Source organism: Hyaloscypha bicolor, assembly GCF_002865645.1.
Source record: "Hyaloscypha bicolor E unplaced genomic scaffold K444scaffold_125, whole genome shotgun sequence".
NCBI lineage: Eukaryota > Fungi > Ascomycota > Leotiomycetes > Helotiales > Hyaloscyphaceae > Hyaloscypha > Hyaloscypha bicolor.
This window is the reverse complement of record NW_020194627.1, coordinates 259036-285463: the sequence shown is the minus strand read 5'-3', so window position 1 is coordinate 285463 and position 26428 is coordinate 259036. Positions and strand designations below refer to the sequence as shown.

General features: G+C 48.5%; 9 protein-coding genes across 9 annotated transcripts; 6 read left to right on the top strand and 3 right to left on the bottom strand.

Moving 5' to 3' along the window:
* Nucleotides 1-300: 300 nt before the first annotated feature.
* Nucleotides 301-1825, bottom strand: K444DRAFT_633583 (uncharacterized protein; the record flags this gene model as incomplete). Its single annotated transcript, XM_024883631.1, has 3 exons — nt 301-393; nt 458-1541; nt 1611-1825. 3 exons carry the CDS (start codon nt 1823-1825, stop codon nt 301-303), a joined length of 1392 nt encoding a protein of 463 aa, XP_024732345.1.
* A 2736-nt stretch (nt 1826-4561) lies between these two features.
* Nucleotides 4562-6061, bottom strand: K444DRAFT_537756 (putative NADPH dehydrogenase C23G7.10c; the record flags this gene model as incomplete). Its single annotated transcript, XM_024875490.1, has 4 exons — nt 4562-5194; nt 5244-5396; nt 5453-5890; nt 5951-6061. Coding segments are annotated over 4 exons (1335 nt in total), but the record flags the coding sequence as incomplete, so codon positions are not given.
* A 616-nt stretch (nt 6062-6677) lies between these two features.
* K444DRAFT_655029 (NAD(P)-binding protein) lies at nt 6678-7934 on the top strand (the record flags this gene model as incomplete). The annotated part of the gene is made up of 5 exons (XM_024885982.1): nt 6678-6912; nt 6970-7101; nt 7152-7427; nt 7478-7599; nt 7656-7934. 5 exons carry the CDS (start codon nt 6678-6680, stop codon nt 7932-7934), a joined length of 1044 nt encoding a protein of 347 aa, XP_024732343.1.
* Nucleotides 7935-8931: 997 nt separating this feature from the next.
* On the top strand, nt 8932-10678 carry K444DRAFT_88562 (uncharacterized protein). The gene is made up of 4 exons (XM_024888778.1): nt 8932-9170; nt 9247-9827; nt 9881-10330; nt 10386-10678. Exons 1-4 carry the CDS (start codon nt 9120-9122, stop codon nt 10408-10410), a joined length of 1107 nt encoding a protein of 368 aa, XP_024732342.1. The 5' UTR covers nt 8932-9119; the 3' UTR covers nt 10411-10678.
* A 2678-nt stretch (nt 10679-13356) lies between these two features.
* On the top strand, nt 13357-16047 carry K444DRAFT_666681 (GMC oxidoreductase). Its single transcript, XM_024887204.1, has 5 exons — nt 13357-13887; nt 13942-14294; nt 14349-15483; nt 15544-15707; nt 15765-16047. The coding sequence occupies exons 1-5, from the start codon at nt 13839-13841 to the stop codon at nt 15807-15809; spliced, it is 1746 nt and encodes a 581-aa protein (XP_024732341.1). The 5' UTR covers nt 13357-13838; the 3' UTR covers nt 15810-16047.
* A 628-nt stretch (nt 16048-16675) lies between these two features.
* On the top strand, nt 16676-17677 carry K444DRAFT_633579 (uncharacterized protein; the record flags this gene model as incomplete). The annotated part of the gene is made up of 2 exons (XM_024883630.1): nt 16676-17344; nt 17507-17677. The coding sequence occupies 2 exons, from the start codon at nt 16676-16678 to the stop codon at nt 17675-17677; spliced, it is 840 nt and encodes a 279-aa protein (XP_024732340.1).
* An 868-nt stretch (nt 17678-18545) lies between these two features.
* K444DRAFT_633578 (uncharacterized protein) lies at nt 18546-19427 on the top strand (the record flags this gene model as incomplete). Its single annotated transcript, XM_024883629.1, has 1 exon — nt 18546-19427. One exon carries the CDS (start codon nt 18546-18548, stop codon nt 19425-19427), a length of 882 nt encoding a protein of 293 aa, XP_024732339.1.
* A 3476-nt stretch (nt 19428-22903) lies between these two features.
* Nucleotides 22904-24086, top strand: K444DRAFT_88437 (uncharacterized protein). Its single transcript, XM_024888776.1, has 2 exons — nt 22904-23775; nt 23887-24086. Exons 1-2 carry the CDS (start codon nt 23099-23101, stop codon nt 23903-23905), a joined length of 696 nt encoding a protein of 231 aa, XP_024732338.1. The 5' UTR covers nt 22904-23098; the 3' UTR covers nt 23906-24086.
* Nucleotides 24087-25091: 1005 nt separating this feature from the next.
* On the bottom strand, nt 25092-26183 carry K444DRAFT_88411 (uncharacterized protein). Its single transcript, XM_024888775.1, has 3 exons — nt 25923-26183; nt 25442-25840; nt 25092-25384 (listed from the first exon to the last, which is right to left on the bottom strand). Exons 1-3 carry the CDS (start codon nt 26124-26126, stop codon nt 25286-25288), a joined length of 702 nt encoding a protein of 233 aa, XP_024732337.1. The 5' UTR covers nt 26127-26183; the 3' UTR covers nt 25092-25285.
* Between the last annotated feature and the right edge of the window lie 245 nt (nt 26184-26428).

The window sequence follows — 26428 nt, the reverse complement described above, 5'->3', positions numbered from 1 at the left end:
CAGCTGAGATGCACTCAACCTACGCAATGATTTGTTGGCAGCTTCTCTATCGAGAGGACGGAAAACAAAGGTCGATTTGCAGTCTTGTCCCAAACTTATGTCTAGTTGATATGCAACATCTGGCGGAACCAGTACAATTTGGCCGCTTTCCAGAGTTGCAAGTCGACGCCCAGCATGGATGGACGCTTCTTTCACTTGGAAAGTATGAGCAAATACGAGCCCAGAGAGCTTCCAACTATTAAAGCTCCTCTCTTTAGGGAAAGATGCGTGATTTATTAAAGGGATCAAAGAGTATATTGATCACGGAAAATTGGGTTTTGGTAGAAACTGCCGGCCTATGGCTTGAGAGTAGTGGCCGTATACTTTCCAGTACAACTCGTTGCGCCAATCGGCCTGGGAGGAAGTAAGTGTAGCTTTAGTGATAATGATTGTCGAGAAACCACCTAAAATCTCTCACAAAAAAGCTTTCATCATCTCCCAACACGATGATATCTGACGGATTCCAGGGAATCACTCGACTAACCTCAACAACCTTGAAAGAGTCCCCTGAAACTAATAGCAGTCGTGAATTGGGAATCCATGAGTGTGGCCTTTGAAAAGCCGCCTTTGCACCCGACAGCCACTTCCACCCTCTTGGTTTGATAATCTGAGGCTGCTTGAAAGGGTGAACCGACCAATCTGGTGCCCAAGACGCAAGGTTTGACATTCTTTTAGACGGGCAGAGAGCCTCTCTGTAGGAGAAAATCTCCAAGAATCCATACCACTCCATCATGTCGCGTGCAAAATCCATGAAAACGTCTTCAACTGACTTCCCGTACTCAGGGGCTCTCAACAGAGACTCATTGGAACCAAACGGCACCCCGTCTAATGGCATTCCCACCAAGACCATATGGCCGAAAATTATATCGCGAGGATCTGTGACACCCAATCCACGACGAAAAGTCACGAGATCCAAGAGTGCAAGCTCAGACACACCTTGTCGCTCTACTTTGTCTATTCGGTACGCTGTCCTTATACCATTGAGTGATCGCAGAGTCTCGAATTCGGTGTAGTAATTCTCAAGTGCGATGTACTCCGAAGGGAAAACCGCGGGTGAATGATCCGATTCTTCGACCACTGACGTACAAAGCAAGGTACCACAGAAGGTTGTCCATTTCAAGCGTGATTTACCACACTGGACCCAAGGGTCGCGGGAGAGAACCAATCCTTGAAAGGCCCAAATGCGAGTGAACCACGCTCGGTCCAATAATTCTCTTGCAACGAGCTGTAGTTGAAGCTCTTCGGGTGATTTATGGCGTTCGTCTTCCTCAGAGGAGATATCTTTTGCCGATGACACCGCATATTGAAATGCCGCATCGATGGAGGGAGTGGAATGGCCCAGATAGATGACCGTGTGCCGTACGATTGAATAAATCTGACCCATCAGAGACACCTGCTGGTTACGCTGGTCATCATCTTGCTGGTCGATACATATAGCATCGGCCCATAGTCTGATAGCTCTCTTTTCCTCTCTCAGATTATAGAGAGCCTCGCTCAAGTTCCTGGTGATCTTGAACTCATGATCCTCGAGATAAATGTTCTGCAAGTCGTCCGTGGACCCCTAGACGTACGACAAGGCTACATAGTGTTCGAAGAGATCTAGGTCACAGGCCGATATTGTGGTGTCGGTGAGGTCGCAACATATCCTAGCTGATGAGGCTGGTGCAGGATGCAGAAGGAGGATCCGGATTGAGCCTGGAGAATCAAGATGTTTGTATCTGAACTTGGGTGTGATATCGGGGAGATTTGCCCTCTTTGCGCAGGGATATGAGAAACTCGGTTTCATGGAATAGGTGCTCAAGTCCAGTGCCAGTAAGTCCCAACTTTTCGGAGTATTGATACCTCTTGCAGCAATATCCGACAGCCGGTGGAATATTCTACCCCCAAAAATATCCTAAAGGAGGGTGCTAACTCCTATTTCTTGGGGATAGGGGGGTTAACACGATGACGACGCGTGGAGTTGCTGTCGCTATCGTCCATGTTACCTCGGGTTTTCAACCAAGTGAGACAGGATGGCGCTGGTAAATGTTGACTGTACTGGGAGTTTCTTCTCATCCGCGAGGGAGAGGTCCGGAGTATTCAGGGGGTGCGGTGAAGAGACACAAGGTCCGAAGAGGAGAATGAGCGAGGAGTTGAGATACAAAGGCTTTGAGAACCCGAGGTTCTGCAGGTATGAATGGTGGCCGTTGTTCATATCATTTGACTAGGGATCACAGCGAGGTGGTGGATCCGTTAATTTAAGAGGAGTTGACACATGTATCTGTCGGGGACAGCTGCACATTTATTCCATGGATTATCCAACAAAAAGATCCTTGGCTGCGACCTTGCGCACCTTGACGTTGACGACAAGTCTCTTGTGGGCGCCTTTCACAGCAGCATCAACAGGAATACTTCCATGTATCATTGGTTAGCATGCGCTAATTACCCTGTCGACGTAATCAACTTGCTTTGGTTTCCCTGATCCTGCTGCAAAAAGCCCTTGAAGACCTTCTCGCAATGTGTATGTTGTAGTAATTTTCCAGAAACGAGACCCATAGCGCTGGTCCAAGACCTGACCTTGAGCCTGAGCACGGGCACGAGCAAATCCGGGTCTCATGGATTCCGGATCTTTGGGATAGCACCATTGTCGTGCTCAAGGTCTGATTGAGCTGGTTCGTCCGCCGCTAAACTTGACCCAATGCTTGGGGCTACCAGATGGAAGAACCTTGGTCCTGAGAGGGTGGGACTCTGAACTGCTAGCGAAACAAGCTTCGGGTTGGTGGTTGGGGGGAGGGGGTGCGGTTCCCGAAGCCTCGTTCAAAAGAATATAGTTGGACGTAGCCGGGGTGCCTCTAGGCGTTTGGTCAGATTTGGGAAATGAGGCTCGTCGCCACCTTCTGCCTAGATGTTGTTGTGGTGGTGCCCCATAAGATTGTGCATCCTCTTGATTAGCTCCCCTTGCTTTTGGTACGTTGAAGTGGGAAGTTGTGTAGGTAGAAGCTATGGCTGTACCTCAGATCTTGGACTCGAAAAGTGAGAAGGAGTTGAGACAGTACCAGCAGCATCCGCAGCGGCGTAGCCAATGAGACATTGGACGCCAGCCATTGATGCAGGGTATGGGAGGAGTGTTGAATTTCGATTGAGGGCGAGCGTATGGCATTCATGAAGAGGAGCAAGGCATTCTGAGTGTGGCAAGACATTTCAGCAGTAGACAAGCTGACAGGCGACCGGCAAGTACCAAAACCGCGATTTTGTCGCAGAGCGATAAAATCGCCACTAGTACCTCACAATATTGGCCAACACACAACTAGACCAAGAACAACTCAGATATACGTCAAAGAGCGCCACAAGGAGCTGCCAACTGTGGATGTCGACTTCGGCTAACCGAATTATTCCCCTGCGGCCGCATTGCCGCATAGCCACATCCGAACGCCTGAGCAGGCGAGCCTCCACAAAACAGGCTCCGATCTTGACATTGCTGACTCGATACAGGCAACATCTACAACTCAGTAAATTCAGCAACAGCAACGTGCAATTCTAGTCACATACGGTACCTCTGCAAGCACAACCGGACCGACACCAGACCAGTCAACCGGTCCTTTTCAGTCATAAAGGGCAACCCTCGTGGGCCGTCCGGGTCTCAGCCAATTAAAATTCCGGGTTGGTTTTGTATGACAACTTTGGTCCCGCCTGACTCCGGCCAGAGCAGCTGCTAATGTATCGCTCTAGACCTTCAACAGACTTCGGCTTTTGCTCTGCATTGCAGTGAATACCCCAACCATCCTCGACACAATGGCTCCCAGCCTTCCAGTTACTCACCCGCCTCCACGTATATACCTGCTTCACTTGGTACAATGAATGGTCTTGGTACTCCAATATAGAGAGATCCGAGCAATGGCTAACGTACTACCAGTTACTGGCGCAATGATTATAAACGACTCTACCATCGTTGTGGCACCGACTGCAATGGCCTCGACAATCTCCTCCTCAAAGATTTCATCTATCGCTCTGCTCGTAGGACTGCAACTTCACACAAGTCACTGGCGAACGTGATGTCTCTAGGCAGACGGCTCGAGTGCTTACAGTGGGGTCCTAATCAGGAGCTGATCAGATGTGTTTTGTGTTGTGAGGGTGGGGGTCTCTATGGATGCTTCTATGATATGGGGAACGCAATGGAAGTGAGTAGGGACAATAAGGTCTCTAAGGGGGATGATGGGCAATAAGTGGAGCAGTAGGCTTTGTTACATTGAAGGCCGAGATAACGATCAGTCTTTCAGAAGGTGTGGGCCTCTAATACATAGTCCTCGAGATGGCCAGAATGGCGCTTCCACGGGGGTGCCGCGGAGGACGGCGGAGAAGAAACGTTAGTCATATTGATACATAGGAGACGCGGTGGGAGTTATCCCAATGCAAAATTGTTTCATTTTCTCGTACAAGGGTTTTCGGAACAAATCAACAATGGTACCCATTGGAAGACTCCCGAGGTGTCTTCCATCCTTCAATCACTTCTCGTCTATGCAAAACTTGGTCAAGCGCCACCCCTTCACCCCCTTGCAGCAGCAGCATCCCCTCCCCTGATCCCTCCATCACCCCTCTGACCAAACCCCCACCCAATCTGCTTCGCAACCCTCACTTCGACGCCCAACTCCCCAGCCCACTGCCACACCAACCCTGGATTCTTCTGAAACGCCCTCGCAACAAGCACCGCATCCGCTTTTCCCTCCTTCACAATGTTCTCCGCCTGCTTGCCCGTCGTAATCATGCCGACCGCCCCGACCTTGGTATTATCTCCCTTCCCAGCCTCCTCAAGCGCCTTCTTAATTGCTTCTGCAAAAAGGACTTGGTATCCTGGCCCACTAACGACTTTCTGGGCAGCCATCAGCGCTGCGGACGAGACGTCGAGAAAATCGACGCCGGCTTCGGAGAGAGCGAGAGAGAGTTGTATCGCCTGGTCGATGTCCCAGTTGTTGGTATTGGGCGGCATCCAGTCCGAGCCTGGGATTCGGACAAGAAGGGGCATGGTGGAGGGAATTGCGTCACGAATTAGGGAGGTAAGTTCGAGGAGGAGGCGCATGCGGTTCTCCAGGGAGCCGGAGTAGGGAGCGGGCAGATTGTTGGTTGCGGCGGAGAGGGTGGAGTGCAACAGGTAACCATGGGCGGCATGGATTTCGATTGCCTGCATGGGGGAATTAGTTTGGATGGAGAGGTGGGGGGGAAGGACTTACGTCAAAACCGGCTTTGAGTGCTCGGTGAGTGGCGGCGAGGAAGGATTGTTTGAGACTTTGGATGTCTTCTAGGGTCATTGTGTGCGGGAGACAGGTGTGCTCGTCGTATGGATCGCTACTGGCACTGATGACTTTGTCTGGCCATCCGCCAACCTGCGCAGCATGGTCAGTCTGGAATCATAAGAGCGAAAATGTGCAAGCTCTCCTACCTCAGCAGTAGCTGTAGCTTTGCGATCAATCCATGGGGCAACAGTTGAGGCTTTCCTCCCAGCGTGAGCCAATTGAATTGCGATATGTTGGTTCTGACTATGTGCAAATTCCACAATCTTCCTTAGAGGTTCAACCTGGCTGTCCTTCCAAAGTCCGGAATCTTCGGGTGTGATTCTACCCTCAGGAGTTACTGCTGTCGCTTCCACGATGGTCAACCCGGGGCCGCGCTGGATAATCCCACCGAGATGAGCAAAGTGCCACGCTGTATGATGTCCGTCCTCTGCTGAGTATTGACACATAGGCGAGACGAAAATTCGATTCTGTAGAGTCAAGCCCCGTAGTTTCAGGGGTTGGAAGAGCTTGCTGGTGGATGTTTCATTGGCGTGATAGATCGCGGCTCCTGAGGGGACGTGTTGTTCCGGTGTGAAGTATGAGAACTAAAAAAACCATTGTCTTAGAAACATGCCTATTAAAACGACTCCTGGAGAAATACGTACCTTTGGCGCGGCTCGACTTTTCCATGGGTTCTCAGTGACATCTCTCGAGAGGGGATTTGATGTTGGACTTGAAGTGTTTACCATAGTGGAAGATATAATATTCTCGGAAATATTTTGAATTTGAAGTGCTAGATCTGTATTGACGTCCGAATGCAAGTGTGACGGTGATGGAAAGAGAGAAAGTCTCGTTGCGAGGAGAGAGAGATATATGGAGTAGCCTGGAAAGCATATCTGAAATCCGACTTACATCCGGCTTGTCCCGTAAATTCGTACTTCATTGCAGAACAGTGGCTAGGGAGCTCTTGACGTACGTGGATGTTGACGATTGCTGCTTGCGGGTTCGCGAATGGTTGACTCATCACGTGCAGCTCGCCGAGATCTCGGCGAGGGACAGGGATGTGCGGCGAGCTCGCCGCCTTTGCTCCACATTTCTGGGGCACTGAGTAAGCAAAACTGCTATTGACACCAACGATGTCAGTTCAAGCAGCTCTCAACTGGGATTCCAATTTCTAATCAGTCTGCCGCTGATGAGTCAAATATGCATAAGTGCAAGAGAATGGAAGCCTGGACGAGTATAAGAGAGGCTGCGGCCAAGGAACTGATAGCATCAACCAAACAAACGTCAATCAACTCATTCAATCAAATCAAATCATACTTCAAATTCAAGGCTCATTCATATCCCAATTTCTCAGTTTTATTTCAAGACACAAACAATCATTCTTGTACGATGTCGTCGTCCCCGCCAAGGATTTTCGTGACCGGTGTCTCAGGCTATGTCGGAGGCCACATGATGGGAAGACTTCTCAAGAAGCATCCAGAATGGCACATTGCAGTTTTAGTCCGAGACCAAGCACAAAAAGCGATCGTCCTTGGGAGATGGCCTCAACTCGAGGCTGTCATCGGCGACCTTGACAACAGTGCTTTGATGATTAAGGAGGGATCAAAAGCCGACGCTGTCCTTCGTGAGTACTGTATAATCCGAATAGCAGTTAAAGTATATTTGCTAAATACCCGAGCAGAAACTGCATCTGCGGACCATAACTCTGGCGTGGTCTCTCTTATCCAGGGCCTGAACCAGAGACAGCCAACTCCCGGTTACTTGATCCACATTGGTGGCACAGGAATCCTTCATGACACGCCGAATGGATTCGGTGAGCTATCAATTACGCAGAATATAGAAGAATGCACTGACTTTATTTAGGCCAGCCGTCTGACAAAATCTACCACGATACCACCGACTTGGCAGAAATCACCTCTTTCCCAGTCGAGGGTCATTTACATCGCGATGTTGACTTGGCAATTCTCGAGGCCCAGAAGAGATTGAACGTTCCAACTGCCATTCTGTCACCACCTTTGGTGCATGGAGTAGGAAAAGGCCCGATCAAGACGAGAAGCATTCAGATCCCTGCCATGGCTGAGGCCATTCTCAAGCGAGGCAAGGGTTTCCAGATTCTCGAGGGCCGGAACATTTGGGATCGTAAGCAAACATTGAGGAAGAAGTACCAAAGATAACGCTGATAACTCTAGATGTGCATGTTGACGATCTCTCTGAGGCTTTTATTCTGCTTGCTGAAGAAGCTTTGAAGCCGAATGGTGGAAATGCACAATGGGGCGACGAAGGGTACTACTTCGCCGAAGCAGGGGAATTCGTAAGTCCTCCCCCATGTCACACATAGACAATTGCAGATAACTGACGGTTAAGCAGAAATGGGGAGAAGTCTCAGAGGCCATCTCAAAGATCATGACTGATGAAGGACTTATCAAAGCAGCGGAGGTGGACAAAGTCTCAATTGCAGAGGCAGCAGCTATGCATCCCTGGGCTCCTATTATTTGGGGTGGAAACGCCAGAAGCCGATCTGACAGACTTCACACACTAGGATGGAAGCCACAAGGCCCTAGCTTGTATGAGAGCCTGCCGTCGATGATCAAGGAAGAGGTGAAGACTTTGGGCACCCAATCATCGAGGCTGTCTTTCGACAAATGAGTTGACAGCAGCTCCTGGAATATTGAGAAGATAGACAATGCGTATATATGAATACTGAAATAGAGACTTTGACGCTTTTTGAATATTTTTGTTAAGAATTCCGTGTTGCTATTGGCCCAGATCCGGGGAAGTTCCCACCCCACAGCTGCACAGTCAGCGGTCCGCATCGCGACAAAACCGACTAAACCGACTCTTCTCATTCCCGTAAACCTCCAAGACTTATTACCATTAACAGGTCCGCCGCTCACCAATATGGCCTCACTAGAGGCCGGGATTGACATCGATGCTCTAGCACTTGCCAAACCATGCATAGCCTGTCGCAAAAGGAAGGTAAAATGCAGCAAAACGCGTCCATGTTCAAATTGTGCGCGTGCCAAACAGCTCTGCAACTACGATGGCGATGAGCCTGGGCCAGATACTGCGAGACAAAGCATTGAAGGATCCGCGGATGGCGAAGTTCGAGAGAGGCTTGCGAGGCTGGAGAAATTGATGGAAATGATGATGGTAAGGGAGAATGGAGGAGTCGCGACGAGATGGAGCCCTGAAATTGCAGCTGCGGGTAGCGTTGCAGCCGCCAAGGACCCGCTTTCACGCCTCACTCACAAGCCTTCCCTCTCTCCTTCTCTTTCACAATCATCACACCAAAACACAGCTCCAGCTGTTGGGGCATCGGATGCACCCCTGGGGCAAATACTGTTCCAAGAACTTCATTCGGCGTATTTTGATTCGGATTTCTGGGCTGGCCTTGTGACCGAGGTAGATTCAAATACACTTGAACCGTTTGAGAATTTCACTAACAGGAGTTTCCATCCAGATCGAGGACCTGAGACGATTGTTTGATCCTCCTTTGGAACAATCCCCTCCATCGTGGGTGTCACTTTCCATCATGGGGATATCGCCCCTCACAGGTTTGAGCTACGGGCACCCCACCCTCGAAGAGAGTAATCTTTTGTGCAAGCTCTTCTTCGAGACGGCCAACCCCTTCGTTCGGGTTCTACATCAAGCCCATTTTGGGAGAGAGCTGGATCGATATCGTCGTGGACGCCTGGACTGGCCCCACGAATTTGAAGCTCTTCTTTGTGCCATGAACCTTCTGGCAATCAACAGCCTTCGGCCCGAAATTGTCCAAAGGGCGTTCGGTACATCGAAAAATACCCTAGTATCCCAGTATCAGTATAGTTGCCAATGTGCCTTAGCCAAGGTCGACTTTTTCAAGACCGACAAGATCCATGCCCTGCAAGCACTGATTCATTACTTGGTATACCCATCCTATTGAGATCAACAACGGTCACTAATCCTCTCTCTAATCTAGACATTTTTATTTCAAGAAAATCTTTATCAAGATGCAAAAGCACTCCTTGGAGTGGCGTCACGGCTGGCCCAGACCATGGGTCATCATCGTGACCCGAGTCTTTTCCCTTTCTCGCCTTGGGTCTACGAGATTCGAAGGAGGATTTGGAACCATTTATGCTGTCTTGATGCAATGGCTCTGACTTTCTATGGAGCTGAGTCATGTCTCCCAGCAATATCAGATGCACAACCACCTCAAAATGCAAACGAGATCGACTGGCATACAAGTCGTTTTGCCAACCCCTCGTCTGTTCCTTCTAGCTCTGGATTTACCGATATGACGTTTGCCCTTGTTCATCGAATCATTGCAGATACAACACGTGCCCTAGCACGTGTTAATCCCCTTGATTTTGAAAAGAAGGAAACCATTATACGCCAGACAGAAGCTGACCTCCATAACGGCTATCTTCGTGATACCGCTGATCCATCACACAAGATAATTGCTGCGTTCGCAGAGGTCAGGATCGCCAATTTACGACTCTCCAATCAGCATCGTCAAACACAGAAGGTGACAACACAGCCCTTGGACCCTGGAAGACATCAGTGAGTTTTCTTGCCATTTCCAAAAGTCCATGACACTCCTGATACTTGCACAGAGTTTTTATGGCAGCAATTGAACTACTTGAAGCTTTTGAGTACCATTCTAAAACCTTTATCTCCAACAATTGGGAATGGATCTTCGAAACCATCATCCCATGGCTAGCCATCGCCATCGTCCTGACCGAGCTACCCCGCGCGACTCAATCATCCGACATCGACCGCGCCCAATGGCAAATCAATCTCAACTTCCAAAGGTTTTCCGACCCTTTGAAACCAGTGTCTGGCACTCCGATGTGGAAACTTCTTATCCAGCTTCGGGAGAACATGCCAGAGTCGCCCGCTCAATCACCATTGAGCTACAGAGGTGTGGAGCCAGCGAGCAGTCAGCTATTACAAACTGCTACAGCAATGGCGTTTAACACTGACTTAATGTTGGGTTCTGAACTGTATCCGGCTGGCACTGAGACCTCTCTGTATGAAGATCAGTTCATGCTAGATCTTCCTTGGTAAGTATCAACCTTACTCTTGATTGAATGTACCAATAGCTGATGGAGCGTCTAGGTTGAACACCCAAGTACCATACTGAGTCGAGACCTCAATCGTAGCGAATGGAAGATATATTTTTCAATGCCGAGTCATCGCGACTGTCCTGAAATGCTGTCGACCAATTAAGGCTCTCGAAATCTAGCTCGTTACTTTTCAAAAATGTGAATAGAAAAGCTTATTTCGCCGCCCCCCAACCTCAAAAGCTTGAATACCCCTCCTTTAGCGCCCAGCCTCAACCCTCCATCAACAAACAAACACCGACCAAGCCAGCTCTGAGCACAACCTCAAGTCAGACATTACCAAAGGTGCTTCCATCGCCATCTTCCTACCCTGGACTTTCACCGCACCCACGCGGCCGGATACAGAGTGGAGCTTTGTTGGTCAAGATTGTGAGTTCCTCATTAGCTTTGACGAACAGACGGAGAGTGGTAACCTTGAAAAAGGTCTGCGGGGCGCTGTGATCGAAGATCCCGCCTACGTACAATTGGCACGGGATAGGGAGGAATTGAAGAGCAGATTGGCAATGAGTCGGCGCATTAACGACTGTGACCTGGTTCAGTCAATACCACCAGTCTGCCAGTGATTGTGTTGGTATATCTTTCGGGGCATATATCAGTTCCAGTGTCGAGTCATTGTGATTGTCCTGTAGTGCCGTCAACACATGAAAGCCCTCGAATTTTGATCATTCACTTCCAGATAAAATTTCACTAAATTCTAAAGACCCGAAGTCAGTGAATGAAAATTGACATTTCATATCTTGCAGCCCCAGGTTTCAAAAAGCTTAACTACACTCTCTCTTGCCGCTGAACACCATCTCTCCCCAACAAACAACCCCATCTTATTCACAGAACCCACCCCGCCTTACACAGACTGGCGTTTTGAGGGTCCCTCGAGTAAGCGCCCCTTATTTTGGGAGGAACAGGTAAGACTGATACAAGAAATAGATCTCATGGGCGCGATCGTCACCGCTTCACCTGGACATCAGAGCGAGATTGACCAGATGATCAAGTTGGCTGGGGAAGCCCTGGTTGCTACTATCTCCCAGTGTGTTGATAATATTGATGAGGTGTGCTTCCCCTCCAAGATGGTGTATATGAGGTTGCTAATCTATCTGGTGACAGATCAGGCAGAGAGTCGAGGGAGCTGGTGGGGAGTCTCGCAGTGCCAAGGAGCTTGGAGAGGATGGTTGCTACTACATGTTGTTTAAGGATCCAGATGGCAATAGGTTCTCTGTTTATGAAAAGAGTGGAAGATAGGGTGGTTAACAAAGTGATATGAAGTAAATGGTGTATGGGGGGAAGTGGTCCAGGAACCGGTTGCGAAAATGCGGTTTCTTTTTCGCCAACTCAATGACCTAAGCAATGAAGTACTTGATTGCCTTTCCACAATACCATCAAACTAGCAGTTGCAGCATTGATACATTTACTAAGCAATCTTTAACCTGAATTTTGCATAGTGCCAGACAATGAATCGGAATATCTACTGCCTTCCCCATGATTTAGCCCCTTAAACACCACCATCTTTCACTTTGTATTTAACAGCAATGGCTATCCCAATATTCCACCTTCTTTTCAGACAATAAATCACTGCATCCACGTTTGTTCCAAAACCTAGATGACAGAACCCCCCTCCCAACCAAACCAGCTCCCACCTCACGATTCACCTTGTTGGATCGAGAACCCCGCCGTCGACGTGCGCATATGCAACGTAATCCTCCTTTCTTTTTTTCCGTCAATCTATCCATCAAAGCTAATTAGCTCTTCTTATGCAACAAAACTACGGCGCCACACTTTTCCCATCGTGTAACTTCTCTGCATCGGTGGCAAGAACCGGGAGACAGACCGGCCCTCCACTTATGTTTCCGGTGCGTTTTCTCTTCAATGAGAAATGCCATATATTTGTGAGCTGATCAAACGTTGGTTAAGTATCTCAGGAGCTATCATCACTTTCCCTGCTGCTTGCAAGGAGATGACAGCCAGGCTGCAATTCGGCATGTTTGCCGCGGCGCCCTGTGTCGTTGGTTCTGTTGAGGAGGTGAGTGTTTTCCTTACTTGAGCTTGGGAGAGAGCAGTGGGTGAAGTTAGCTGACGAAGGAGGCGAAGACACACAAGCTTGTTAAAGATCTAGGTGGATGGACAGCTGTTGGGAAGCTGCGGGAATGGAATGATTTGGCTGGGTTCATGAGTTGGGGATGGACATAAAGTCAAGAACTAAGAAATCTTGTGAAGATGGTTGAAAACTTACTCTGGCTTATGCGGGCGGGAAGGCTCTGCGACATTCGGAATTGGCACATCATGGTAAAAAAAAACTGGGTTTCCTTCACAGCCAAGAGTATTAAATAATGCCACTCAGTAATGACATAGAAATTTGCGAAAATATCTCAATTGAGAGAGCCGGGATGTCTGGTACAACCTGGAAGGCCGGAATAGAGAGCGAAATACTTCCAGCGGTGCCGTTGCCATTGATTCCTGCTCTCCGGAGAATTTACGTGGTTTTGATCCCGCGGAGATATTGTTCTTGTGTGAATTCCGTGTTTGCTGCTCTTCGCCATCAGCCTCTCCATCCTTCCATCCAGCACAGAAGTGCATCACGTGATCCGAAACACTATTGTTTCGGGCCGAGGTAAGCTTCGGACCAGGTTGCTTCCCGATTCATTTTAAGCACCAAAGGTAACTTGACCTGAAGTTATCTCATGTCGTACCTGCGTCGTCGGCCAAAACATGATGTAACTTTGCATCCCGAGATGTTCCCCAGACGAATCCCGAGATACCGAGTTTCGCTTAACTCAGGGGATGGATGAGTAATCAGGCAGCATTTCGCGCGGTGGGACGTTGCCAAGGGGAGGAGTGTGCATCGTGTATGGTGAATTCGTTTTTCCAGTATGCATCACGAGAAGAGCCTCAGGGTACCCTGTCTACGTCATATGTCCATTCAACAGGGGGAGAGAATTGTATCGGCGACGAAAAGTTTGTCTCTCCCGACCGATCCGAACTCGGCATCCACGGCGAATTTTTAAAATACCGCGTGAAACTCATGCGAGGTACAACATGCCAAAGCGACCAACTTATTCTAGTAGGAGTTGAAGCCAATGAACTTTGAGCTACCTTCCCCACTCGTGTTGAGGCATCCCTATTCGCCTCGCTGAGCTATGTTTCGGAATGCTGCATCCCTCCACCGGGTTTGTTTATACTGCTATTCGGAATCCGTTTTCTCGGTATCTTCATCCTGCCCCAATTTCGGAATTTCGTTCTTCGACATATGCGGTGCGTCATTGCTTCAATTCTACGAAGGTCTTTGAGTATAAGTACACTATTACCGCCCTACATCCCGCCTTTTCACCCGGACAGCATCAACACCTTCCAGCAGCTTCAGCTTCCACATACAAAGTGTATCTTAAAAGCCCAATCTTCCTAAATCGCCTCCAGCCACTCCAAAAATTCATCCAAAAGTCAAGCCCACGATATCATCATGGACTCCGTTGCAGAAGTACAGCCTTTCGATTTCATTATCGTCGGTGGTAGGTCTTGATTCTTCCCCCAGGCGTTTTTATTGAAGTTTTAACAGAAATCAGGCGGAACCGCAGGAAATTCTGTAGCCGGTCGTCTGGCTGAGAACCCGAAAGTGCGAGTCTTGGTCATCGAAGCCGGTATTGGCAACCCACAGGAGATTGAAAACATTACAACTCCAGCAAAAGCCTTTGACCTCCGTGGGAGTCAATATGACTGGGCTTACAAGACGACGATGATCAAACGTGAGGACTACGAGCGTGTTGAGAAACCGAACACCCGTGGCAAGGTTTTGGGTGGAAGTAGCTGTGCTAATTATTTCACTTGGATCCCGGGGAGTAAGGCTACGTTTGATGATTGGGAGGAGTTTGGCGGGAAGGATTGGACTTGGGATAATATTGTCGGATACTTGAGAAAGGTGGTGTCCCTCTTCAAGACCACCTTCCAAAACATGGACTAACTCCAATGCTAGTGCGCGACCTACCATGATGACCAGAAGCTCTACCCGAAAGAGCTTTCTAAAGTCGGCACAGGAGGGCCTCTCCAAATCTCGCATGCCGACCTTATCCCGGAGATAGAGCCATTTCGTGATGCACTTACGAATGCCTGGACCAGCAAGGGACATGAGCTCAACGAAGATATTTACTCCGGCACTATGCATGGTCTCACACACTGCTTGGACACTGTCTACAAGGGAACTCGCCAAGGAAGCTTCTTGTATCTGAACGGAAAACCCAACGTCACTGTTCTCTCGTCCGTCCAATCCAAAAAACTCATTATCGATCCCACCACGAAGGCATGCACGGGTGTCGAAGCAATTAACCCCGCGACTGGAGAGGAGCTTACCCTGACCGCCAAGTACGAAGTCATCGTCTCTCAAGGTGTTTTCGAGTCCCCCAAGCTCCTCATGCTCTCTGGTGTTGGTCCGGCATCAGAACTCAAGCAGCACGGTATCCCCGTCATTGTGGACAGCAGGCACGTTGGTCAAAACCTTCTCGATCATCCAATCGTTCCATTCGTCCTACGTCTCAAGGATGGTTACGGCCTGGATGACCACTTGCTTCGCCCAGGCCAAGCACACGACGGAGCCGTCAGCGCTTACTGTCGTGACAAGTCCGGCCCTTTGAGTAGCGGTCTTCTGGAGATGGTCGGCTTCCCTCGCATTGATGAACGACTGAACAAGTACGCAGCCTACCGCGATATCAAGGCTGCCAACGGAGGACTCGATCCCTTCGGTCCTGGCGGACAGCCACATTTTGAGCTGGATTTTGTACCAATGTTCTCCTCTGCGTTCCAGTGGCATTATCCTATCCCACCTTCTGGCAGTGCTTTCACTATCATTGTGGATCTCCTTCGGCCACTCTCAAAGGGGGAGGTCAAGCTGAATTCTGCGAATCCTTTGCAGCAGGCTAACATCAATCTTAACTTCTTTGGTGAAGATCTTGATATCCTCGCTATGCGCGAAGGTGTTCGTTGGACATACGACGTTCTTACAAAGGGCGAAGGTATGAAGGACATTGTTACTGGGGATTATCCTTGGGAGATGCCCATTCATTCTGACGAGGCGATGAATAAGGTGGTTTTGGAGAGATCTCAGACTGGGTTCCGTATGTTCTTCTCATCAACCGACCCTTTTCGAATGTTGTGGCTAACAAATTTTTTTGTAGATCCTTGTGGTACTACTCGTCTTTCTAAGAACATAGAGCAAGGAGTTGTCGATCCTCAGCTCCGTGTCCACGGCGTCAAAAATCTCCGCGTCATTGATGCATCGGTCATCCCAGTCATTCCTGATTGCCGCCCTCAAAACTCTGTTTATATGATTGCAGAGAAGGTGAGCTGAGTTCAAAGTATACCATACTTGTGATCAAATTGGCTTACGATTTTCCAGGCCGCGGATATGATCAAAGCCCAATACTCGAGTCTGTACTCGTAAGCGGAAGACAGGCCCAAATGATTCCCTTGGGCAGCTTGGGTTTTGGCTGTCAATACTTTGAATTTAATTTTCATTTATAAGTCTTTGATGCGTACAGTCTTATTGTTCTTGAATGTCGGAGGGGGATCATAACGAGCTTCCTGTGTTCGTGACTTAGCCCTTAGGCACTTTCTCCTCTCCATACCTTCTCTCTATTTCCATTCAAATGAAATCTTAATCGCAATAAATTTGTGCTGCCAATCGGAACGGTTAAACTTTCTCTTCACTTGCAGAATTGAAATACGGTCGACCATGGTTCCTGAACCAAGGCTCGCCCCTATTTAGTCAAGCCGTAGTCGAGGTTAAGCGAATGACGATTGTAAGATCTTACCACTTCGTCAGCAGACTTCGAGAGCGCCACGACCAGACTTGGCCAGATATGGACATTCCGCCATACTTGTTCGGTGATTCCATTGATCTTTGCCATTTCTCGCGGTTGGTCTAGAGCACTAACTCGTAAGCGTAGCAACCGCCATAGGGTGGTAGCCAAGTAACTGCGACAACGGCTAAGGCTGCGGGCTTCCTCTAGCAGCCGCGAGCTAGGGTTGGCTTATTACGCCCCGCCCAATCGCGAGGATGAGTCAGGTACTTATTGTAAGATTCTAGGAACTTGGGTCCCACACTTGAAGTTAAGGTCAAGAATTATGAGTATATGGAACTAGGCACTTTTCCTAACAGTCTATCTGCCATCAGTTTTTCAAACTCAATATCTATCACCAATTTCTAAATCCCTCTCCACCCTCATTCCATATTGAAGTCTTCTCTTCGCAACAACATCATACAGTCTAATAATCTCCAATTATCAATCATCGTCGCCGGTACCAAAGATGGTTTCACCAAAAAGGGTATTATTTATCTCAGTCTTTGTTGTCACCGCTTGCATCGACGTGGGCGAAGCATTTGCAGGCCCACGCGAAGTAGGTACCTACGTCTGGAATGCCGCCAGGAACTTGTGGAAGAGAGCACCAGAACCACCTTTAAAATTCCCCGAGCCAACAGAACTCCCGGATCCCTACATAGCTTCCGCGACGACCACGAAGCTCGTCAGCGTCGACCGCGCTCTCGCCAAGGACAGAAATATCAAGCGCTGCAGGGACGGAGAACTGGGATATGATTACGGTAGACTAACATATGATTCAAATCATCATGAAATCTGCACCTACTCTTTGCATCGATCGGATGCCAGCGAAAAAGTTAATCGCGACACTATCATCAAACGTCTCAACGATAACAGAAAAATGGCAATCGCTATCAACGGGACATTTTTGATACGCAGTAAAATTGGACCGGGTGAAGTAGAGCTTACCAAAGGCTGGCTGCAAAGTACTACAGAGTGGTCCAACAATCCTGGCAGACACGGCATTGACCTCAAGGACGCATGTCAGCTCTGCACCTCGGTCGACGACAACTACATCATCCCCCGCGGGTATGTCAGGAAGGACGGCGTGCAGCAATGCACGTGTAAGAAGTGGGCGAAGAGGGGCGAGAAGTTCGAGGTATGCAACTGCGACGTCTGCGATGCATTCATTATTCCCATGGGTCTGCGGGCCAAGTGCATGGAGATGGCGACGCGAAATATCAGAGAGGGGTACTTGAGTCGCTATGTGGCCCTTCATAATCATAATGTTTTTATTAGGGTGTATAATGATTATCAGAAGGTAGGAAAGGCACATGATAACGCGATTGCGGATGTGCAGAAGGAGCACACAGTATGCAGGTCGGGTGTGCAAGGAAAGGAAATTGAAAACTACTCGGGGAAACTGTTTGGGGATGCGGAGAGACTAGGAGCCGTGTGTCCACAACTCTTGAAGGATGCCCTCAAACATTAAGAGAGAGATTTCTTGTTTCGGGTGGAAGATGGGGTTGTGTCTTTATTACTTGGCGTTGGAGGCTGGATAGCCATTTGGAGTAGCAAATTCGTTCTTGTTCTCGAGAGCTGTAACTATTTGTGTCATAAAAACGTGGGGTAGTTTGACCGTAAGACTCAAATGCTATCTCGAATAGTAATTTTTCATATTCTACAAACTTCGGTACAGTAAGTAGAACCCTCTTCTTCCTCCGTCTCGTGAACCTTGATTTCATTTGTGCTTATGTGTTGTCTCCTTCGTTGTTATACCTCATATGAAATTGCGTTTAATATTCCTTTCATTATTTTTATTGTTCTCAATTTCGTACCCTGACCTCACATCACAATGTGTATACTTCTTTCAAACATTAAATCAGAAGCGAGATTTGCCACAAGAGCACGAAAGGAATTTATCCAACTCATGAATTTGGAATTTTAACGTAATGTAATTGATTTGATTTTTAACACTAATAATTCAACGCCAACGAGATTCTTACGGGTGGCAACGAATCATGGTACCAAATTTGAAAGAAATAATTATAACAGAGTACATTGGCTGGTCAGTGTGCTTCAATAATAAAGAAAGTGGGTCAAAAATCAGCCCAGCCCTAAGCATGGCAAAGATCTAGGTGGATCGGTCCCAGATCTTGGTGAAACTTTTGTCACGTACTAAGGAACACAACCAACGTGTGAAATAGCTCGAGCTAAGTAGCTCATGAAAAAATACTTATTCCTCCAACCCACCCACAATTTTGCTTCTTTCTGCTTCTTCATACCTCGCGTCAAATAACATCCAACAACTTCCAGTCAGTTTATCAGATTGAAACCAGTCACCATTTCGCGATAATGCCATGGCGCCTTTCGGTCTCACGACTTTCCTCGCCTTGAGTACCGCATCCACAGTCGTCACTGCGCTGGCTACAGATGGAAGTAGCATTGCCTCGCACTCTGTTCCGCAATGCTCTACGCTCGGCTCAAATCCAGAAGGAAAAGTCTGCTCGTCACTGAAGGACTACCTCAACAGCACCTCATCACACGGCTTCCTCGAACCACGCCAACCAGGAAATACCGCCGCCAACCTCCCAGAGTGGTCTGAGCCAGTGCACGGAGGCTGGCCAGGCGGCAACATGACCAAGTTCTGCATCCTCGACGGCCCCAAACCCAAGCCCGACGACGTCAAAAAGCTCTGCGGAAAGATCGACGACAACTACATCATTGCCCGCACCAAGCAAAAGAAAGCAGACCAGAAGGAGGGACACTGCTTTTGCAAGAAATTTCACCAAGGCACGGCTTGGTTCAACGTCTGCAACTGCGATAGCTGCGACCGTCTCGAAATCCTCAGCGGCCTGAAAGAGATGTGCAGGGAGACCAACGATCTCTGCACCTCTAACGGCTTCTCCAGCGGCTTTGTTCAGCTTGATGAGAAGAATGGCCTTCTCGTGCAATACAACGTCAAGCCCGAGGATGCTAAATCAGGCAGAGCCGACCCTGATCCGATGAAGGCTCGCCCGAACCTTACAAAATCAACTTGCATCTCTAATGACGAGTATAAGAAAAACCAGGACTACACTGGGCCAGTTGTGGAATGTTGGAGATCTTGGAAAGCGATGTGGATGGCCCACAAATGCCACGATAACTCGAAGGACGGTCCCAAGGTTCGAAGCGGCGACTACTGGAAAAACAAGTGGATGCAACACAATTCGGAGCTGTTGCATTCTTTATTCGGGAAATAGGTTACGCTTTTACCGATGGGAAGATTTCTAAATGTTCTAGAAAATCACAAAAAATAGAGTAGTTAAATTTTGAATGTACATAAATTGAAGGAACTTTTTATTGAGAAGCATCTGAAATATTCCAAATTGACCTCGGCCAATGAGAACTGCTTTTTTTTGCCCGCCGTGAAGCAGGGTAAGCTGAATGATTGGTCAAGCTTAGCATAACGATAATATTTCCTTCCCAGGCTTCGCTCGATAACTCCCACGCCCCTCAACAGCCCAAAAGTGTATTTAACCACAACAACGCAACAAAATGAAGAAAAGGAGTCGATAATCGTGATCTACGACTTAATTATAGTCATCTTGCAAAGTTTTGGAATTTTCTAAACACTTCTAAAAGATTGCAATTTTTGTGCTCGGCTAGAGAAAGCTGTTGGGCTGCATATGCACTGCAATTTTAGCGTCTGCGCGGAGACTGCTCATGAGCCGACTAGGGCCTTGTCCACGCGAACAACAAGTGTTATTGCCCGCCACGACAACCTTGGGAAGGTATTGAGTTTGCAAGAATAGCAGCTGTTATGTTCGATTCCCAGAGACAGGTGGTCTTCGAGAAGGTGGATTACTTATGACTTCTTTCAACATTTTTTCTTTGGGCACGTGACTCGGAAGTCTTTGGCGGGGAACACCAACCTCAGTGTAGGCGCTAAAATTGCAGTGATTATTTGTGACCGAGTGTGCAGCGTAGCTGAACCCGTGTACTCCACCGGGTTAGATTACAGGGGTTCAAAGTAACCAGTTGAAATTTTCGTCAGGCATTAACTTCCCGTCTATAGGGCATCTTAACTATATCTTTATAGTAAGTAACCCAAATACTGTTTTCTAACTGTATTAAAACCATTTCTAAAGTGTTCCCAAGTGGGGGGCTCCCACTGTCCCCCGGACCCCCGGCGAACCCTAACTAACCCGCACCCTACACCCCTAACCCTAACCCCTAATTAAAGCGTTTCTAAACCATATATGAACCGTTATAAAAGCGTTATAGAACTGGTTCTATCTTGAGGTTGAAAAGTCGATTTTCTTCAAGTCAAAAATCAGGCAGAAATAACCCGGTGGGTCCTCATTCCCACCCCTGTAACTCACCCGGTGGAGCACACAGGTTACCCAGTACGCTGCTTACCGGTTGGGCGGTTATCGGTGCAATCCTGTCGGGGTAGGATGCGGGACTGCACTGCAATTTTAGCATCTGCGCGGAGGACTCGTCCTCATGAGTAGACTACTTGTACCGGGTTATCGGGCCAGTTCTTTCAGGGGTAGGATGCAGGACTGCACTGCAATTTTAGCATCTGCGCGGAGGACTGTCCCAAGGCGTGCCGAATTGAAAACTGTCCGTTTCGCTAAGCGAGAGTTTTGAAAATTATCCCCTCACCTTTAAAAAATCGTAATAAAACTCCCTAAAAGTTTAGAACCACGAAACCGTAAAAAAAAGATACTTTGACTTCTGAAAGCTTAATTTAAAGTATTTGGACTTGGTAATGCTACGATGCGCAATTTTCAAAAACTAGAGATTTTGGTGTTTTTTGCCTTAGGCGAAAATGGACGGATTTCAATTCGGCGCGCCTTCGTAGACTAGGGCCTTGTCCACGCGACCAGCACGTGCCTGCAACAACAACGTTGGAAAGGTATTGAGTTTGCAAGAATAGAAGCTATTACATTCAATTCACAGAGATAGGTGGTCTTTGAGAAGGCGGATTACTTATGGTTTTTACCACATATTCTCTTAGGGCACGTGACTCAGAGGCCAGCAACCTCTGTGTTGGCGCTAAAATTGCAGTGCTTGACGCCTCGCTCCCAGGTGGTCTCCGAGAAGGTGGATTATTACTTATGGTTTTTACCACATATTTTCTTTGGGCACGTGACTCAGAGGTCACTGGCAGGAAACACCAACCTCTGTGTAGGCGCTAAAATTGCAGTGAGTGGTGGCTTTCCCTCAACCGGACGCTAGAAACCAAAAATCAACGACAATGCAGTGATGTGGTGGCTTCGTGTGGCACTCACTTTTGTTGCTGCAAAGATTGACCGAGTTTTATGGGTATCAATCCACAAACCACCCTTCTTCATGCCTTCTCACGCAAATTTGTTATCACTTCCTTTCCACCAGGCGCCGAGATTCTGCTTTCAAATCCGCTTGGCGAAGCAGGTGGAGTGGGGGCAACAGCAGAAGTGCTCAACATGGCCGCGATTTCATGGACGAGATCCCGTTCCATTTTGCCACCGCCACTCCACACCTCACTCCCTTCACGACACACATCAAGGCCTTTCCCCTAGATTTGCTTTCACCGCGACAATGCCGCCCGTTCACTGCCTCCATCATTTGCTTTCACTCTGTGAAAATTTGCTCTCGACCCGCTTGCAGGAGCGGGGGCAAGAATAGGATCGCTGACGTGGCAACGAACTCAAATTTGGCCGACGTGAGACCAAATGCTTGCGAGCTTGCGGCATTTTCTTACCGCGGATTGCTTGCATTTCAGCTTTTGCTGTCTCCGTTGCCCGGTTATTTGATTTCTCCGCCTTCATAGCTGACGTGGCAATTGATCTTACTGTACATCAAAATCTCTCCGGGTGAAACCAAATGGCTTGGATGGTGTGGGTCTTCGTAGTTGAGCGAGTCTCCTCAGCTGGGTGACTGCATTTCAAATTTTGCAGTCTCCGCTCCCTTGCTGATTTGAATTCTCCGCCTGCATGCTGACGAGGCCGCGACACCAAATCCTTCAGGGGATGAAACCAAAATGGTGTGAGTTGCGGGTACACTTCTCAGCTGAGGTCTTGCATGACCAATTTTGCTATCCCGCATCCCACCACACCTCGTATATTGATATCATGCCATGAAAGTGGCGGCAGATTTGCTTTCACGACCCTCCCTGGGCAGCCTGCATCGTCCAATCGCGCGTCGTACTTTGCTATCACCGCGAGCCCGGCCTCCTCAGACTGCGCCAGTCAGCAGCACTGCCCCCTTCGGCGCAACCATCATTTCCACCCACCACCAAAGATGAAGTCTGCCTTGGCCTCAGCCCAGGCCCAGGATCGACCAGAAGTTCAGCCCCTCATGCACACTTCCATCATCACCGAGCCATTTACGGTCGCCGGCGCCCTCTTGTGCGACAATAGCCGCCGGGAATCTTGGCTGTTGCTGGCGAAGACGGCCAGATTCCCGCCAGATGACCTGGAGAGCATGAAGCCAGAGTGCGTCTTGCTCACAAATCGTGCAACCTAGGTGGCCAAAAGTATCATAGGCAGCCATTGTAGGACTCTGGCGCGAACACAATTGGTTGTTCTTTGAGCGTTCTTGAGTCACGGCCGTTTCTCGCGGCCCCCAACGGGTTTCAGGGGTGCGAAGTTTCGTGCAAAGTTGGTCTTTGTGGCTGTGGCTGAGACCTCGCTGCAGCGGCTGCACCCCACCGTCTCGCGAGACACCCTCTCACAGCCAGACTCAGATATAAGAACCTCCTCGTTCCCTATTGCTCAATTCTTCTTTCTTTCTTTCATTCAATCATACATTCATTGAAACACATAAAGAGTCCATCCATTCTCATATCACGCCAGTGATATCTCAACCTGCACTTAAGAAGTTCATCATCCCCACCAACAAACTGTCTCCGTCAAGCTACCCCTACTCCAACATCACGGCAGCCATGTCGCCTACCACGTTCAAAGACCAATACACCACCTTCCTCTCCACCCTCAACAACTCCTACGACCTCTGCCAAATAATCCGCGCCACGCGCCGTTTCGGCTCCGCTCCAACACCCAACTTCGACGCCTTCCAATCCTACACCCTCACCTCGAAGCAAAACCTCGCTTACACATTCACATCACTGCGCTCCGCATGCGGCTCACGCTTCGATCTCGGCGACACGATCGCGCGAACGGAACTCGACCGCGCCGTGCGCAGCCTGCTCGCGATCCAATCCAAGCTCTCGGGCATCGCCTACGGCCACGAAAGAACCGGGGGTTTCCAATCCCTGCTCTACCAGCTGCAGACCCTGGAAGCGGAAGCGCTGTCCACGTTCTCGGGGCTGAAGTACCGCCTTGAGATCACGCAGCAGCACAAGGAGGACCCGAAACCGAAATCTATTCTGAAGAAAAGCAGGACCGATGAGGTGGTCATCGGTATCGCGAAACTCGACGCGTATACGAGCCACATGAAGAACTCGTGGGTCGAGACCGAGGTCGATGGTGAGGTGTTCTATGTCAATGTGTTTGATGGGAAGAAGAAGCAGTGGGAGAGGCCGAAGGACGCGTTTGTGATGCTGTTACCGAGGAATGAGAAGCCGAAGGCTCCGAAGCGGACGAGTACGTGGGAGAAGGAGTTGGAGAGGGAGAGGGTCAGGCAGGAGGAGAGGGAGAGGGAGCGCGAACGCCAGAAGGAGCGTGAGCGGGAACGGGAGAGGGAGAGGGAGAGGCTGGAGAGGAGACGGAGGTCTGATTATGGGTGGTGAAGGGATCATGGGTTGGGAATGATTTGATGAAGAAAAAAATGATACCATGGGAGGATCTCAGCGTTGCTTTATCGTAGATACAGAAAACTGGATAGATATCTGCTACTTGGCGTGCACGCGAGCGTTGTATTTTTATTACGTTGTCAGCTTGGCTGATTAATGCTTCCAAAGAGGAGACTCAGAAAAATAGAAAGAGATGTATTATCAAGCACAAGAACTTTCACATTTATTTCCCAGGTGACTTCGATAGCTTGCAATCATTGCGAAACTAGAGTTCATAGCCTCTCTTAGTCGGCAATCTTCTCAGTCGTAACTCTGGACCTTAACGGATACGATTATTGTGGCAATCGTTTCCCCAGGCATCAGCTTTCACACCGAAAACTCCAAGGCGCTCGTGCCGCAGCCTGCCAACGTCGTTTTTCGCCGCTTTTAAACCCCGCGCAAAATAACTTTAGCAAATTCGGTGCTACTTTTATACCAAGAAAGCCCAGAAAAATTAAAAGAGTAGATTTATAAATAAACCAGAAAATTGGATTAACTTTTCCCAGCTCTCTGGCTAATAAAGTAATAACTAATTTGCAATGGAAGCTAAGATAAAATTAATAAACCAACCAGGAAATCGGATTAACTCTACAAGCAATAATATATACTATATTTGTATTTCCTTTGCACATAGGAATTGCAAGACGTAATTTGTGGGTCAAATGGACAGGTTTGGTAAACTGTATTCCCAGATTTGCTATAGCGTAATGCTAAAATATAAATAGAGAATCCTTGGGTTAAGAAGAATAGTTATAGGACTTCCAAGGGGCATATATAAAGCTATTTGCAATTTGCCAAGGCATCTTGGGGACAAGGGCCCAGAGGGGGGGTTAATGTAATGGGCACACGTAACAGAGTATAGGCGGACGTCAGATATCGTGGATTTGGTTTCCTATTTTGAGTAATGGTTATATCGGAATTGCACGGATTGTGCGGGATTTTATTTCCTAATTAAGTAAAGGGCTTCGTACGCTTGGCTAAGCACTAGGGGATATATAGGGAGACGCATATAGCTTTGGAAAGGGTCATCGATTAATCTCTTGTTGCAATCACCTCTTGGAATCAGTTACACTTGCAAACGTCACTCTGCAGCTCATTTACCTTGACTACTTGTGCATCACCCTGCTATTACGTGCCTCACACAAATTAAAGCACGCGGCCACCCACAGCCAACCGTGATACGTCTAGAGAAACAGCATGTGCTAATTATATTTAAAATACTAGTAGACACTTGCAAGATCGGAGAGAGTTGCGCTTGAAGAAGGCATTCTGGAAGAGTGCCGTAGATTAGAAACAGCAAGCTTTGTGTCGTTAAAAGGCTCCACCTGGACCAGTAATCTAGTCTTCGATACGACATATTCTGTGGTATAGCACACCCGTAGAGAATAAGTAATTGAGAAAGGAGAAGGCGGTAACGAAGCCAACAATGACCAAAGCCTGCCAAATAGGGTTAGCAAGAACCGACAACATTCTGGGCTCGGATTAACAACGCACCTTCGCATCTAAGCCCGTTGAGGCTGGAGGACTGTTATTCGCTCCGCTTCTGCTTTCGAAGACCATAATTCCCAATCCAACAACGAACCCCAAAATCCCGAAATTCAAATGCATAATCGGTGTCTGCCAAACATAAAGTTGCAACACCCTAGGCACCCAAGTCGCCCTACTATCACTATCCTTTGACACAATCTTCTTACCCAACAGGGATCGAATTCGCGAGTCGAAGTCTTTATAACTGCTCACACGATTGAGAGCGACGCTCTGCTGAGTTGCAAGGCAAATTGCCACGAGCGAAAGCACAAGGCTGCTATACCAGAGGCCGAGAGGAAGTTTGGAAGGCGTTTGTGCTTGCGGCCAGGTGAGAGCCTGGACCACTGCTCCAGTGATAAGTGCACACTGTAGATGACAATAGCTCCTGGTTAGCCGTAGTTTATTTCGACAGTTTTTAAAGCGAGAAAGAGATGCTCTAGAAGCTTACAGTAATTCCGACGAAAGTCAACTCAGCTAGCTTTCTGTCACGCCAGCTGCCTGTTTGGACGTCCTTGGACTCATCGTTGAGGAAAGATTTTATAGGCTCGTAGCTTGAGCGCCAAGGGAGGAAAATGACTTCAAAAACGGTTTGAAAAGAGCCCCATGCAAGGGACCCTATTGCTTTCACAGGGCTTAGCGCTCGGCCTGCCATGAGTCGGACGTAAGCGATACAGATAATCTGCGAATTGGAACCTAAATCCAAAACACGTAGAAGCAGGAGTGCAGCAAAGAGATATGTACGCGGGGTACGAAGCACACGTGGCTGAGTAATGGATTGTTTCTCCATCCCGTGGGGGAAAGTCCCTGCAGGTCAGCTGCAGGCTGTCGGCTGCAGCGATGCCCAACCTAAGCCTCCACTGGTTTACCGACGAAATCGGGGCCCTGAAGGACAAAACCTATCTCAATGGCTATGCTCAACGCCTGTGGCGCTCGTTATGTAAGAGTAAATTCACA

What these genes read in the sequence shown, in the direction of transcription:
- K444DRAFT_88562 (XM_024888778.1), top strand. Translation starts at nt 9,120, where the DNA reads ATGTGCCTTAGCCAAGGTCGACTTTTTCAAGACCGACAAGATCCATGC. An exon ending in ACCGACAAGATCCATGCCCT is followed by an intron (nt 9,171 to 9,246) that starts GCAAGCACTGAT and finishes TCTCTAATCTAG; the next exon opens with ACATTTTTATTTCAAGAAAA. An exon ending in TTCATGCTAGATCTTCCTTG is followed by an intron (nt 10,331 to 10,385) that starts GTAAGTATCAAC and finishes TGGAGCGTCTAG; the next exon opens with GTTGAACACCCAAGTACCAT.
- K444DRAFT_666681 (XM_024887204.1), top strand. Translation starts at nt 13,839, where the DNA reads ATGGACTCCGTTGCAGAAGTACAGCCTTTCGATTTCATTATCGTCGGT. An exon ending in TTGTCGGATACTTGAGAAAG is followed by an intron (nt 14,295 to 14,348) that starts GTGGTGTCCCTC and finishes CTCCAATGCTAG; the next exon opens with TGCGCGACCTACCATGATGA. An exon ending in GAGATCTCAGACTGGGTTCC is followed by an intron (nt 15,484 to 15,543) that starts GTATGTTCTTCT and finishes ATTTTTTTGTAG; the next exon opens with ATCCTTGTGGTACTACTCGT.
- K444DRAFT_88411 (XM_024888775.1), bottom strand. Translation starts at nt 26,126, where the DNA reads ATGGCAGGCCGAGCGCTAAGCCCTGTGAAAGCAATAGGGTCCCTTGCA. An exon ending in TGACTTTCGTCGGAATTACT is followed by an intron (nt 25,841 to 25,922) that starts GTAAGCTTCTAG and finishes TGTCATCTACAG; the next exon opens with TGTGCACTTATCACTGGAGC. An exon ending in CAACGGGCTTAGATGCGAAG is followed by an intron (nt 25,385 to 25,441) that starts GTGCGTTGTTAA and finishes CCTATTTGGCAG; the next exon opens with GCTTTGGTCATTGTTGGCTT.
- K444DRAFT_88437 (XM_024888776.1), top strand. Translation starts at nt 23,099, where the DNA reads ATGTCGCCTACCACGTTCAAAGACCAATACACCACCTTCCTCTCCACC.